Genomic DNA, 15705 nt, shown 5'->3' on the forward strand with positions numbered 1-15705 from the left:
GTTGTGGGTGGGAGTGTTTGTTACGATGGCTTAACTAGCTTAACACTGTCTGATACAACCATACTCTTTCCACTTCACTATCTTGCCTCTCCCTTCTGAGCCTTGCTCTGTTTCTTGGCCAAAATATTTCTATCTTTTCAGGGTGCCCGGTGGCTCAGTCAGTTGAGTATTGGACTCTGGATTTCAGCTCAGGCCTTGATCCCAGGGTCACTGGATTGAACCCCCCATTCCTCACTGAGTGTCAAGTCTGTTTAGGATTCTTTCCCTGTCTCACCCTCTGTCCCTCTCCCACTCTCACACAGGCTCACTCTCTCTCTCTCTTTCTAAAATAAAGGAAAAAAATTCTATCTTTTGATTGTATAATATGAGGAGCCAAGTTTTAGATACAGCACTGTCCTCCACTAGACCCATATTTAGATTTGTTTTTAGACTTGATTTTTTTTTAACTTGGGCTTTTTCTCATGAACCCCAGAACTATGAAGAGATAGATATTCCCTGTCACACATACAATTCCTGGAAAGGGGCATGCTGTCCAGACGTGACTTTTTTTTTCCTGAGAGAGAGAGAGCGAGAGAGCGAGCAGGGGAGGGTCAGAGAGAGAGGGATATACAGAATCCGAAGCTCTGAGCTGGCTGTCAGCACAAAGCCCGATGCAGGGCTCAAACCCACTAACCGTGAGATCATGACCTGAGCCGAAGTCGGACACTTAACCCACTGAGCCACCCAGGCGCCCCCGGATGTGACTTTTTTATTACTTTGGTTTTCCTTGAACTTCTTTCCTCTGCCCTGAATCTTTTTCTGGGCGGCTTCATTTTCCTTAAAATCCATGTATTCTACTATGCTAGAAACTTAAATCTAGCATTTCCTGAGCAAGTTTAAAAGTAATAGTTTGAGGGGCACCTGGGAGGCTCAGTCCATTAAGCATCCAACTCTTCGTTTCAGCTCAGGTCATGATATCACGGTTTGTGAGTTCAAGCTCAACATTGCTTGGGATTCTCTGTCTCTGTCTCTGTGTGTGTGTGTGTGTGTATGTGTGTGTCACTCTCTCTCTGTCCCTCCCCTGCTCATGTTCTCTATCCCAAAATAAATAAACTTAAGAAAAAAAGCGATACCTTGAGATATTTAGGGTACCCGACAAATATGTTCTCCTCATATCTCTACGTGGTTAATGACAAATGAGAACCATGTAGTCCTTTTTTATAGTAAGCTTCCCCAAAGAGAAAGAAGGGAAATTGTACAAAGGCTCTCATATTTTATTGCATGTCACATTCAAAGCTAAAATAGAGCTCTAATCCCTGCTTCTGATCCTTGGCTCACTTTACGAAATTCTGGGTCATGTTGTTTAATAAAGAAATAATTCATTTCTTCAACAAATACTTTGTACCCTGGTAGTTCATATAGTCATGGAGCCAACGGGGTCTCCGTCCTCTAAAACCACACAGTGCAGCAGAAGAGAAAATAAACGCATGATGACAGTATAATATAATAAGGAGTAGGGTATCACAGGGGCCCAGAAAAGGGGCATCTCCATAGACTCTGGGAGGGGAAGGGAGGGAGGGGACAACATGGAGGAGGGACACAGGTGAACCGCAAGTGTGAGGGTGCAGAGGTGTGGCACGGCTGGACAGGTTGTGCTAAGGTGGTTTGTCTCTGGAAGGTGGCAGCAGCCACTGTAATTGCGACAAGAACTGACAAGCCTGAGTCCCAGGGGGACATGTGTTTTCCAATTATTCTGAGTCCGGTTCCTGCACAGGGGCACCTTGAGGGTCACTTGGCACTAATGGGCCCCTCTTATCAGAATAAGAAGCAACTGTGCACCCCTGGGTATATCTAATGATTAGAAGCTACTTCCTGGCGATATCAGCCAGCAGGGCTGCCTCTTCCTATACTTGACCTCAGCAGTAAGTCCCAGCCAGGAAGTTTGGATGGAGGCTCTGATATATCCCTATTGGTAGCTTCAAGATCCCAGCTGACAGGCTGGACTGTCTCCCTTGCATGTCTGGGGGCAGGAGTTCATGGAGAACTCCTAAGCTGTCAGCAGTTGGAGTGTCAGAGTCTGAAGCTGAGCCGTGGTTAGGAAGGAAAAGAGGTCTCTCCCCTCCCCCATCTCCATACGGATCAGATTCATCGAGGTGTAGCACGAGTCATGAATCATAACCTAGCTATCTATGTTTGTTTGGCACCCTTACCACAAAATCAGTTAGAGATCTTTGTTGCAAACAAAAGAAATCAATTCTAGGTAACTTGAATTGAAGGGATTTTATTGGAAACATACTTTTTTCCTGAACACTCACAGAATCAATGGGAGCATTGAGGGCCAGAATTGAAAGCATAGCAGCAGTAAGCACATACACAGCATTGCATGGGAGCCATGCTCGGTTCTCAGCTCTTCCCACATATGCATGCACTTCATCACACTAGAAGGCACCTACTGCTCTTATCCCCCTTTCCACAGTTGAGAAAAATGGATAGCAGGGAGAGATGAAATGATTAACCCAAGGTCACAGAGTATGTGAGCTGGGATTTGAACCCAGCATTCTGATTCCAAAGGCTTTCCCAAATGTTAAGAAGCAAGACCAACAGGGATGGTCTAATAGCAAGAGTCTGGTCAGGGAGAAATGGAACAAATGCTTATTTTTCCAGGTCTCTTTGTTCATCCCTTTGCTCGGTTTTTAATTCCAAGGAGCTGGTGTACTATGGGCCTAGATCAGGGCATGTGTTTGCCCCTTGTAGGGGTGAAGGCAGTGGTATTGGGGCTGATTCCAGTCCCACCAGACTGTCCCCCGTGGGGAAAGGGCAATTTCTCAAAGCAACATTAGAGTACTATTATGAAGAACTAGGTGGCCAACAGCAGGAAAACTATGGTCCTGGGCACCTGGGTGGGTGGCTCAGCAGGTTAAGCATCCAACTTGATTTTGGCTCAGGTCATGACCTCGCAGTTTGTGGGCTCGAGCTCTGCGCTGACAGCATGGAGCCTGCTTGGGATTCTCTCTCTTTCTCTCTCTCTCTCTCTCTTTGCCATCCCCCCCTCAAAAGAAGGTAAGAAGGAAAGAAGGAAAGAAGGAAGGAAGGAAGGAAGGAAGGAAGGAAGGAAGGAAGGAAGGAAGGAAGGAAAGAAAGAAAGAAAGAAAGAAAGAAGAGAAGAGAAAAGGAAAGGAAAGAAAAGAAAACTATGGCCCTGTGATTGCCTGGAGAAGCCCTCTCTAGGGTTTTATTATACTCAGAACCACCATCAGTGGAATGCCAGCCCCTGAACCCAGGGCTTTCCGTGAATGCTGTCACTAAAATCCTGCCATACCCTTTTGGGGTCATGTATCATTATCCCACTTCACAGTTAAGGACACAAAGGCTCAGAGAGGGTAAGAAACTTGGTCACATAAAATTAGCCAAACTGTGACCTTGGAAGCACCTCTATCATTGTCTCCCATCTACCAAAGCCTGAGTAGCTGGCTTAGTGAAAAATATCCATTCTGAGTCAAGCCAGCCAACATGTAGCTACACTGCATCCATTCCTGGCCACACTCCACTGTTGTCTGGATTCGCATAGCGTTTATCTGAAACCTCTCAGCAAGAAAGGAGCCTCCCCTTCCCCTGGACCTCTCTCCATTCCACCCACCTGCTTTGGAGGGGTCTAAGGAAAGCAAAGGAATGAAGTCAGAAAAGTGTCTATCTCTATTTTCCTCATCTGAAATGGGGAAGAATCTAAAATTGCTCAAAGGAGTGGGGCTCAGGCACCCCCACCAGGGTAGGACCCCTGGAAGTGGCCATGAAGCTGGGATGAGGCAGACAAGGCAGGCTGGGAGGTAAGGCTACATCAGGAACGGGGGCATCAGAGACCCCAGAAATAGAACAAAGTGAAGTCTACAGCTGCTCCCCTGGACCTCACCCAAGGGAGCTAAGACCCATCCCTGCTTTCCTGTTGCCTCAGAGCCCCTGGCACAAGATTCAGTCAATTCACTATTCACTAGTGGGCTGTTCACAGACACTACTGAGTGCCTCTTCTGTGCAGGCACAGAACGCCCCACTCTGAAAGTCCCAGGCCAGGGAGCTACACCAGCAGGGAGGCAAGGAACTCGATCTCAAAACAGACAGTGATAAGGACTCTCACTGGGGGAAAACAAGAGTCCAAAGGAGAACAGTGGAGAAGGAGTCCCAGAAGTTCATGGACTCTTGGAAGTCAAGGCTTCGTGGAAGAGGAAAACTATGAGTGGGATTTGGGCAAGCAGAGCCAGGACTGAAGATGGACATTATGGGTGGAAGTGACAGTTGGGATAAGGGCTCACAGCTGTGGGGGAGAAGCCAGGGTTGTGGATCTGCTGGAACGTGGGTGCTTGGGTTTCAAGTTAACCCAGGGAGGGAGAAAGTGCTAATCCTTCCTGCCATATCACATGTCTTCCTCATCTATAGGAGGCCAACAGATGGTTGTTGAGGGAATAAGCCAACGAATGGTCTTGACAGCCAGGCTGAGAAGTTCTGACTTTGTTCTGCATGAGCCACATAAGAGAAAACCTTGAATGCCAAGGGTCAGAGGGAGAGACACTGTGGCAGAGATAGGATTTTTAAAAAATTTTTTAATGTTTATTTATTTTGAGAGAGAGAGACAGACAGAGCATGAGCAGGGGAGAGGTAGAGAGAGAGGAAGACACAGAATCTGAAGCAGGCTCCAGGCTCTGAGCTGCCAGCACAGAGCCCAACGCGGGGCTTGAACCCATGAGTGAGATCATGACCTGAGCCGAAGTCAGACTCTCAACCGACTGAGCCACCCAGGTGCCCCGAGATAGGATTTTTTTATAGAAGGAAGAATGCATTTCCAGGTAGGACAGAACAAGTCAGGATCGACCCTGGCTTTATGGTTTAAGCAGGACAACTGTGAATGTCCTACTTAGACCCTTTTGCATTTAACCAGGTACCACAAACTGAAGCACCTGGGTGGCTCAGTCAATTGAATGTCCAACTTTGGCTCAGGTCATGATCTCATGGTCCGTGAGTTTGAGCCCCGCATGGGGCTGTCCACCGTCAGCACAGAGCCTGCTTTGGATCCTCTGTCTCTCTCTCTCTCTCTGCCCCTCCCCTGCTTGAGTGCTCTTTCTCTCTCTTTCTGTCAACAAATAAACATTTTAAAACAACAACATCAAAAACCCAAAGCACCACAAACTGAGTGACTTGGAATACCAGAAATTTATTCTCTCGCAATTCTGGGGGCCAGAAGTCTGAAATCAAGGTGACACAAGGTCACTTCTTTCAAAGGCTCTTGGGAAGGATTGGTTCCAGGACTCTCTCCCAGCTTCTGGTAGTTCCTTGGCCTGTGGCTGTATAACCCCAGACTTCATAGGGTGTCTTTCTCTGTGAGTGTCTATCTCTCTGCCCAAATGTCCCCTGTATACAAGGACCCCAGTCATATTGGATTAGTGCCCACCCTAATGACCTCATTTGATCTTGAACACCTCTGTAAAAACCCTATCTCCAGATAAGCTCTGAGGTACTAGGGTTAGGATTCCAACACATCTCTTTGGGAAGACACAATTAAACCCATAACATGTCCCCTTGAGGCTGATTAAGGATGAGGGCTTGAGCTGAGAAGTATCTTGACTTCAGGAAAATTGCAGTCAGCCTCTCCCTGCTCAGCACTCCTTCGGCTGAGATGGAAGCTGAGATAACGGAAAGGTATCACTCTGGCCATCTGGATTGCTTCTATCCCCTGCCAGAGGCCTGCCTATCTTACTAACATAGTCCCATGGCATCTATGTCTGCCTGATCAGCAAAGTCATGTGTCTCACCAGGCACATGAATCTTGAACAGAAGATAAATCTAAGAATGGAAAGCTCCGAGGCCTCCCGGGGGAATGATGAAGCTGGAAGGTCACCACTGTGTTAGTCGTTGGTATCCTAGTTGCTGGGTCCTCCATCTCTTACACACCAGGAGGGAACATTTCAGAAGATGCAAGGAAAAGACTTCAGTGGGCTTGGACTCCCCAAGTAGGGAGTAGGATTCTCCTGGGAGGGTGAGGAAGCCACCTGCTTGTGTGAGGATGGGTACATCTTAACACTGCTCACACCTCTCCAGCCACAAACTTCAAAAACCAGCACATTACTACTGAGCAGAGGATGAAAAGGTGGGAGAAATACCTGTGGTCCATGTCACCCCATTTTGCCACCTCCTCCTCTGTGTCAACTGAGTGTGCCAGATGCTTTATGAATATCCAGCTCCTTTTTCAATGTATCCCGTCTCTAGTGTCTCCTGAGGGGGTGTCACGCTGCAGGAGGGGGTGTGGGAAAGGCAGGTCCAGAGGAAGACAAGTGCCCCAGAAGCACAGGAGGAGGAGGGACAGCAAACTCCAGGAGCCGGGCTGTGTGCAGAGGGCTGGTGGTCCTTCCACATGGAGACTTGCTGGATGTGGGCACTTGGTTAGGATGAGGGACAGGACATATGGTTTTAGTGACAGCAGAGTGAGCCATTGGGAATGCTCTTCACAGATAAAAAGGAAGTCTTATTTTCTGCATGCTCTTCTAGAGTTTAGCTGCCTATGTGCCCCTTCGCCACCTCTCTAGTCTACCTCACACACCCTCTTAGTATGATGATAGCGTGATACTGCGGTTTATAAGTAAAAAATATGTGTGGTCTTCATCCCAAATCCTGGCACAGAGCTCCTAAAACCCTAGAAATTTCCTAAGTGATGAGAGCAATAAAGGTTTATTTTACATTAATGAGGTGAGTTTTGGGAAGCCCCTAGGTAACCTACAATTGGCCATGGGACCAGAGGGTTAGGCTGTTCAACTCCTCCCCACCCCAGGACTCTCTCCTCCACCCCCAACCCAACTTCCAGGGAGGGGAGAGGGGCTGGAGGTTGAATCAATCACCAGCGTCCAATGACTTAATCCATCATGCCTCTGTAATGAAGCCTCCATCAAAACCCAAAAGGATAGGGTTCAGAGAGCTTCCTGGCTGGTGAACTCGTGGACATTTGGGGACAGTGATGGTTCAGAGAGGACATGGACACTCTGCACTCTTTCCCCAGGCCTTACCCTATGCATCTCTTCAATCTGACTGATCCTGAGTTATACCCCATTTTAATAAACTAGTAATCTAGTAAGTAAAGTGTTTCTCTGAGTTCTGTGAGCTGCTCTAGCAAATTAGTCAAACCCTGAGGAGGGGGTCATGGGAACCTTCCATCTATAGCCAGTCTGTCAGAAGCCCCACATCGGAATCTGTGCTCACAGCTCTGGGCCTGGAGCCTGGTTCAGATTCCGTGTCTCCCTCTCTCTCTCTGCCCCACTCCCACTCTCACTCTGTCTCTCTTTCTCAAAAATAAATACTACAAACAAGTGTTCATACAAAGGATAAGTTTAGGGGCACCTGGGTGGCTCAGTTGGTTAAGTGACCGACTTCGGTTCAGGTCATGATCTCACGGTTCATGGGTTTGAGACCTGCGTCAGGTTCTGTGCTGAAGCTAGCTCAGAACCTGGAGCCTGTTTCAGATTCTGTGTCTCCCTCTCTCTCTGACCCTCCCCTGCTCATGCTGTCTCTCTTTCTCTCAGAAATAAATAAAACATTAAAAATTTAAAAACACACACACAAAGGATAAGTTCAGCTGCCTGGTGTGGCAGGCTAAGTAATGGCCCTCAAAACATCCCCATCCCAATCCCCAGACCTGTGACTATGTCACCTGATATGGCAAAAAGGACTTTGTAAGGAGTTTGAGATAAGAAGATGATCTTGGATTACTCAACTGAGTCCAAGGTCATCATAAGGGTCCATGTAAGAGGAAGCAGGAGGCCAGAGTTAGTAGCTGGAGACACAAGGACCACAGCAAGAGGCTGAATGATGGAGGAAGAGCCAGACAGTGGTAGCGCCTCTAGACAGTGGTAGAGACAGGGAAACAGGTTCTCCCTTAGCCTCCAGAAGGAACGAGCCATGACTTTACCTTGATTTTAGCCCTATAAGACTCACTGTGGACTTCGGCCTCCAGAACTGTAACAGGATAAAACCAGTGTTGGTTTGGGCCACTAAGTTTACAGTAACTTGTCATAGCAGCAACAGGCAACTAATACAGCCTCAGAACTCACAACCAGGGAACCGAATGGGTCTGAGAAGTCAAGAAAAGGCAGATCCTCTCTGAACATTCTCTTATTCTGCATCACCGCTGTGTGGGGGCAGTAAGGGAGGGTGGGGCCTTCATAAGTGATGATTCTGCAGTGTTGACAGGATCATGGCAATAGTCTCCATCTAGAGGTTCTGGGGTTGGCAGACTCCTAGAGCAGAGCATTGGATTAGCATCAAGAGTCCCATTCACACACCATGTGTCTTCCTTACTGGCTTAGTGGCCAGAAACACAGGGAGCCAGTGAGGACAGAGCCGAATCTCTAAGCTGTTTTGCCTCAGGGTACCCCCCAAACCTGGGCCACATCCCCTGGAAAGAAGCTGCCTGGGTAACCTCTGGATGCTTAGTTCTTCAAGCAAAGATATTTTGTGCTACTGGGGGCTCCCCTTAGCCTGTGACCCACAGTAAACCCAGAAGAAGGCTGCCATCTAGTGTTGCTCCCCTCAGAGAAAATACTGGTCTGATCTTTCCCAAAGTAGACTTCTACCTAGTGGCCCTGTCTATGTTGCCCCTTAGCATCAGTCCTTCACACCCAGGAGATCAAAGTTTCTATGATGTGGTCCCTTGGGGGTGGGGGCTGGGTCTTGGGAGCCAACTGGGAAGGAGGGATCTTATGGGATGGAGGATTCTGGGAGTTCTGGCTACTACTGCCTTATTGTGGGCAGAGTATCCTCATCTCATCTCAGCACGCTGCGTGGGTCTATCCACTCCCTTCTCCCAGGACCTCCAGTTACTCACCTGTCTCTGTGAGCTGTCCCCAGGGACTGAAGTGCTAGGCTTTCCAGTCTCCAGCTCGGTCACTACATCTGCTTCAATAGTAAGGCAATCAAGTCCCACCACTGGATTTCTGAGCCTCACTTTAGGCTGACCCCAGGACAGTTTTATTTATTTGGCTACTGGACTCTTGAAGCACGTTGCTAGCAGTTTGGAGAAGACTGGAAAACAAAGCTGCTCCCTCTCTCTCTCTCTCTCTGTCTCTCTCTGTCTCTCTCTCTCTGCCAGCTGGAGCAGAGGGTGCTTTCCCAGCTGTTGGCAGTTTGCTCAGGTCTTCAAGCAGGAGCCAGATGTGGAAGGACATCAGAAGTCCTACCTATATGACTACGTTTGGGTGGATCCGTGGTGACAATTAACTAGAAAGAGTTAACACCCAGAAGTCATGAAAATCATCTCGATCAGCAAGATAGGGTCAGATTGCCAATGCCCAGTACCATATAGGGCTCTGTGCCCTGGAAACAGTGGGTTCAGAGTGGCCACATGGCCATTTTAATTATGCCCAGCATGTGGGAGAATTGAGTCCTGACTTGCTCAAGGAGACTAGTCACACAAAATCTAGAACAAAATCAATTCACTGACACAGATATTTATGCAGCACATTCTAGGTGTAAGGCACCGTGCGGCCCACACAACATGCACAGGAAAAGCTTGCCAGGCACTGGGGGTCTGGGTCTGGCCAACAGGACAGGAAAGCTAATGCACTTCTCCTGGGCCACCTGTCTCAAAGACAGTGAGATGTGTCCTAGAAGCCAGCCCTCTCTGAGGAATTCAAAGGGCACACTCCATTTGGGGAAGGTAGCAAAAGCTCCAGGAGGAGGTGGCATTTGGATGGATGGGATGTTAACAGGCAGCAGCAGGCAAAGCAGGAGTAAGATCGCTTATGAAGCAGAGGGAGCTGCAGGAGCCAGACAAAGAGGAGGGGGTCCCTGGGGTTGCTGAGTCCAGTCTGACCAAAGAGTGGAAACCACATGGGCTGCCCTGAGAGGTCACACCAGAGAGGGCAACAATGTCCGGAGCCTTGGACATGGAGCTAAGGGCTGGACCGTGATTCAGTGGGGAGTGGAGGACGTTGGTGAGAGGGGAAATGACATGGTCAGAGCTGTTCGAGAGACAAGAGTCATGAGGTAATTTGGATATGCGGGATTCAATTTTCTGGCATGACCTTTAAGTAGTGATCTTCAGTATGTAATCGGACATTGCCCCCAGCAGTGCAAATGGGCAGCATTGAACGCAAAGCACTACCTTACTCCTCAGGTGATGGGGGCTAACAGTTCTAGGTTCTAGGAACCTTGCCTTTTCTCATTTAACAATGTAGTCTATAGTGCTAAAAGGAAGGATTCACTAGCTGATGGGGAAATTGTTCTCCAAACATTAGTAGATGGTATTAGATGGACACAAATAGACACTGTAATAACATGGGTCCTATTCCTCTACCCCCGTCAAGCCTATGGACAATAGGAAACAATAGTTTCCTTGAGAGGGGCACCTAGGGATTCTAGACCTTTTACATTCAAACAAGAATGGCTTCTGGTAAGTTGTATAACTTTGGGCAACTTCACGAAAGAAACATTTCATGAGTGTCTACTGTGTGTAAGGCATACCACCTGTATAATTGGTACTGTATGCCATTCAAGGTAATACACTAATGCATTTATACACTCCATTACAGTCATTTTTTACTAGGAGCTCAATTTCTTAGTGTGTGAAATGAGAAGTTGGACTGAGCCATGTCTAGATCCCTGGTGTCTACCCAAGGACGTTAGGGAACAAGAACCAAGTTTAAATAGAGGCAGCTTAGGACCTTCTGCACCGAGCCCATGACAAATGAATGAGAATGGTCTCTGAGGCCATTTGCACTGAAACTGATAATAGATCTCAGTCAGGTAATTTAGATAAATTCATGCCCTGGTCTCTTCCTGCCCCTCTAACAAAATACCACCAACCGAGGTAATCAACAACAGATTCATTTCCTACTGTTCTTAGAGGCTGTAAGTCCAAGATCAAGGTGCTGGCTGAGTCATTTCCTGTTAAGACCTCTCTTCCTGCCTTACCGACGGCCGACCATCCCATCACTGTATCCTCACATGGCCTTGCCTCAGTACTTGTGCAAGAAGAGAGAATAAGATATTTCTCCTGTTTCTTCCTGTAAGGAAACTAATGCTATCATAAGAGCTGCACCCTCATGACCTGATTACTTCCCAAACGCTCCACATTCAAATACTGTCACAGTGGGGGTTAGGGCCTCCACATATGGATTTGGGGGGAACACAAACCTTCAGTCCACAACAATTCACATATGATAAACCAAAGTGGAACAATGAAGAGGACTTGGGGAATGCTTGGTTTCCATTACTAAGCATAACAGTAAGACGTAAGTAAGTCGTAAGTAAGAGGTAGGGGTTATTACTGTCATTCCCAACTTGTAGAGGACACTGGAGAACCAAGAGCTGACATATAGAAGGAAGAGATGAAGATGATACACAGCTAGCTGGTGACAGAGCCAGGATCTGAACCATGCTAGCCCAGAGTTCTCATGCCCCATGCATTATAATGCTCTGCACCACCATCCAGAATGGAAGATGAAGGCAGAGGACTGCCCTGTGTACCTAGAAGCTGGTGCTGGTGAAGACAGGTTGCTGGGCCAGCCAGGTAGGTGATTTGACCCAGCTGGGAAAATACTTATATTTTCAAGCTGCCTGTCTACATTCAGAGACTTTACAGGAATGTAATTCTAACCTTAAAAGAATAGGGAGACATAATGGGCACCTGGGGGGGCTCAGTCAGGAAAGCATTTGACTTTGGCTCAGGTCGTGATTTCATGGTTGGTGAGTTCGAGCCCGACATCAGGCTCTCCGCTCTTGGTGCAAAGCCTGCTTTGGATTCTCTGTCTCCCTCTCTCTGCCCTTCCCCTCATTGCTCTCTCTTATCCTGTCTCTCTCAAAAATAAATAAACATTTAAAAAAGAATAGGGAGTCATAAAATGCAACTTTTTTGATTGAAGTTAAAATCAATTCGGTCATAAATCACTGTATTGTACACCTGAAACTAGTATAACACTATATGTTAACCATCCTGGAATTAAAAATTTTTTAAAATCCATTCAATCATGTAAAAAATTTCACCTTCTACCGGGATATTTCCTTTCTTTCCAAGAGTTTGGTATAGACACCATCTGAAGAGACGCCACGATCCATTCTCATTTCTCAGACCAGAAAGAGACAATTCTCAGGGCACCTGGAGGGCTCAGTCAGTTAAGCATCCAACTCTCAGTTTTGGCTCAGGACATGATCTCATGGTTATGTGAGTTCGAGTCCCTAAGTCAGGCTCTGGGCTGTGACAGTGTGGAGCCTGCTTGGGATTCTCTCTCTCCCTCTCTACTCCTCCCTTGCTCACACTGTCGCTGTCTTTCTCAAAATAAGTAAATAAAACCTAAAAAATGTTTTTTAAATAAAATAAAGAAAAAGAAAAAGCCCACGACCTAAGAAATACCGAAGCAAACACAATATGCCTAATACAAAGCCAATGTATACATTTGTCACTTGAGAAATGATTTCCAGCTTTGTCCCAAAAACCTTTGCTTCTTTTCCACTAGAATGCCCAGGTCCAGCTTCTATAATGCCATCCCCCAGGCAGGTAGAGGTGACTTGTGGCCATTTCATGCACGGAACAATTAGGGTCAAGAAAAGTAGAAGTGTGTGCTTGCGGGACTCTCACTAACACACCCGGCATTCACGTTGCCATCAGGGGGCTCTTCCATTGAGAAACAGCAGACCAGGGTACAGGAACCCCCATGTGGATGAGCACACTGCTGGGCCCTGGGATGGTTTGCACTCTGGGGAGGGGGAGGGCACTGAGCCAAAGGAGCTGGAAAGATCAGGCAGCTAGGCTGGTCTGGAAGCAGTGTTTACAAGCTGTGAGATTATTCCTCTTTGAGCTGGGTATTTGCCTAAGGTCACTGGTGTCCTTCAAAATCACTCTGTTCTTGGGCTCCTCGCCATGCTCCTTGGTCTACTTGCCAAGCAGGAAGCAGGTGGACAGGCCTCGCAGTGGGCTGGGCTGCTGGGAGGCTGGTGCTGGCCGGATGGAGTGGGGACAGAGCTGTGCTGGCTCTGAGTGCCGGGGGAGGGTGGGGGACCCTCACTCATGCCGTCTTTCAGGGCTTCTCACTGGCAAAAGGTGCCAGCAGCAGTGATGGGTCTCTTGGAATCTGTCCTATGTTAGCAAGTACCTCCTGTTAAGCAATCACTCTATTTTTTTTTTTTTTTTAAAATTAGGCCAGTGAGACTTTTCTGAGCCCCTGCTTTGTGCCGGCACCACTGGCTAGAAATGCAAAGACAAAAGACAAAGTCCCCAATGCCAAGGACTATATAGTTAATGGGAGATGCCCCCCCCGCCCCCGCTTTGGGAGGGAACTGTTGCAGCCTCCGTGGCTCCCTTTGGGAGCATGCATTAGGGAGAGAGGTGCCATGCTTTTCTGGACACTGATAAGCTTCTGCTTAAGATCCCTGTTGTTGACGATCCCCTTGGGGCCCATGAACCATCCTGACGTCTCAGTCTTCTTGTGGGTGCAGCTTTCTGGGGATGGGCTGAGTTGTCCTAGGGCCCGCACCCCACCAAGGCTGTCCAGAAGGGCAGCCACTGGCCACATGTGAAACATAAACTAAATACAATAGAAAATGCAGCTCCTCAGTTACATTAGCTACCTTTCAGTGCTCAGTACCCCCATGTGGCTGGTGGCTGCCGAGTCAGAGCGGACATAGAACCCTTCTGTCATTCCCAGAAGTCCCATTGGCCAATCTTTGTGTATAGATACTTGCGATAGAAAGTGACACCCCTTGCGTGGGCTGTGGGGGGAGGAGCCTAAACCGCCCGGGGCAGTGGTAGGGATGGGGAAGCCAGTGGAGAGAGGAGAAGGACAGCCCAGACTTCACCTTGACCTCACCTTGAGTGTTGATGCTCCCTGGGTCTGAGGCTCCCTCCATCTCTACCCTCATGTCTCCCTGAGTGGTATCTTCCACTCCGTGGCTTCATTTACCACGTTCCCCAGAGATGTCCGACCAGGCTGAGTTTGTACAGTTCAGTGGATCTCAGACTACATCAGCTCTCCGTAGAGGGCTTCATAAAAGACAGGCTTCTGGGCCTTCACTCTCAGTTTCTGATCAGTAGGGCCGAGGGCGGGGTCAGAGGAGTTGCATTTCAAACAAAGTCCCAGGTGACAGGTGACCCTGATGATGCTGGTCTGGGAGCCACACTTTGAGAACCATTCGTCTAAAGAACCACCTTCACTGGGGCACCTGGGTGGCTCAGTTAAGCATCCAACTCTTGGCTCAGGTCATGCTCTCACAGTTCATGAGATCGAACTCCACATTGGGCTCTGTGCAGACAGTGTGGAGCCTGCTTTGGATTCCCTCTCTCCCTCCCCCTCTGCCCCTCCCCTGTTTGCATGTGCATGTGCTCTTTCTCTGTCAAAATAAATACACTTAAAAAAAAAAGAAGAAGAATCATATTCACGGATTCATCCATTCCACAAATATTCATGTAATGCTACCATGTGCCCGGTGCTAGAAGTGAACACCCCAGGCAAGGTCCCAGTTCTAGGGAGCTTACTTACGTTCGGGTGAAGGGAGACAGGCAGTAAAAAGACCTGTGTTGGAAGGTGATGAATGTTATAAAGAAGAACAAAGCAGGTGAGGGAAGAGGGATATTTTATAGGGTCATCAGCAAAGGCCTCACTGACCAGGTGACATTGGAACAAAGACCTGAAGATAGAGGGGGAGGAGAGGCCGGATATGATCCTGGCCTTTCTGGCTCCATCTTCCATTTTTTAATTAGAAAAATGTGACTCATGGTCAATATGTCCCCCATCAAGGTCATTTGTCTGCAGCAGTGAAGTTTGAATACAAATTCAATTGCGTGTGTATGCATTTTGTTAGAAAGGCCATAGATTCCATCCAGGCTGGCAGTTCCAGCTCTGGGCACCAGCAACTGATGTCCCTTCTGAGCCCCCTCTGTCCACACTGCTCTTTGCAAGTGGAGGAGTCCATAGGGCTAAATGGGAGCCTGTATCCCACTTCTGGAGTCTTAAGGCTCCCAGTCCATACGGCTCTAGCCCATTTCCAGGGCAGGCCTCTTCCCTGCCCATCCCCTCCCCCAGGTCAAAAGGCGACTGTATAAGGGTGGGGTGGGGTGGCCTGGGACCTGGGGTGCCCATACGTAAGCGTCTGAGGGTCCTATTGATGAGGGACAGAACTGCCATGGGGGGAGAGGACTCTGTGTGCCTTCTTGTCCTGGGTTCTGCAAACATCGAGAGCAGATATGTCCTGTCCTGAGCTAGTTAGCTGAACGCTCCTTATCTCTGCCCAGCTTTGGGGTCCAGAGAAGAGAGAGTAGGTCAGTCGATACGTGTGAACCATTACTGGAAGAATAAGCCACTGATGCGGGCCCGTGAGTCAACAGCGGTCTCTGCATGGACGAAGACAGTGTGCATGCGGGATCCATTCTGGCCCCTCACATACTCACGAGCCTATCTGGTGCGGCACACACCGTGGGCCATTCACACCGAATTTGGCTTCTTAACGCGTGGTATCTTTTTAGGCCCAACTGTCCCAGGCCTTGAATGGAGTTTCCGACAAGGCAAAAGAAGCAAAGGAGTTTCTGGTTCAGCTGAAGAACATCTTGCAGCAGGTCCAGGTGAGCAGAGCTCCAGTGCGGGGAGGGTTGCCACACAGCCAGGAGAGGTCCTGTGGCAAGCATTTTGTCGGTGACGAAGCCAGGGGGCCCAGTTGTTCTACCGCGCAGCCTCAGACAGTGCAGACAATACCCACGCAAGCCAC

The 15705-nt window shown here is 48.4% G+C and overlaps 1 protein-coding gene across 2 annotated transcripts in view; it reads left to right on the forward strand.

Moving 5' to 3' along the window:
- Nucleotides 1–15705, forward strand: part of TRIM67 (tripartite motif containing 67) — a 50269-nt gene that overhangs the window by 20043 nt on the left and 14521 nt on the right. For both annotated transcript variants that reach the window (XM_039241255.1, XM_039241256.1), the window contains one exon: nt 15467–15562. In XM_039241255.1, coding sequence (XP_039097186.1) covers nt 15467–15562 — 96 coding nt within the window. The remainder of the gene's footprint in view (nt 1–15466; nt 15563–15705) is intronic.

This window comes from Hyaena hyaena, unplaced genomic scaffold (assembly GCF_003009895.1).
Source record: "Hyaena hyaena isolate Hyena2069 unplaced genomic scaffold, ASM300989v1 scaffold_193, whole genome shotgun sequence".
Taxonomy (NCBI): Eukaryota; Metazoa; Chordata; class Mammalia; order Carnivora; family Hyaenidae; genus Hyaena; species Hyaena hyaena.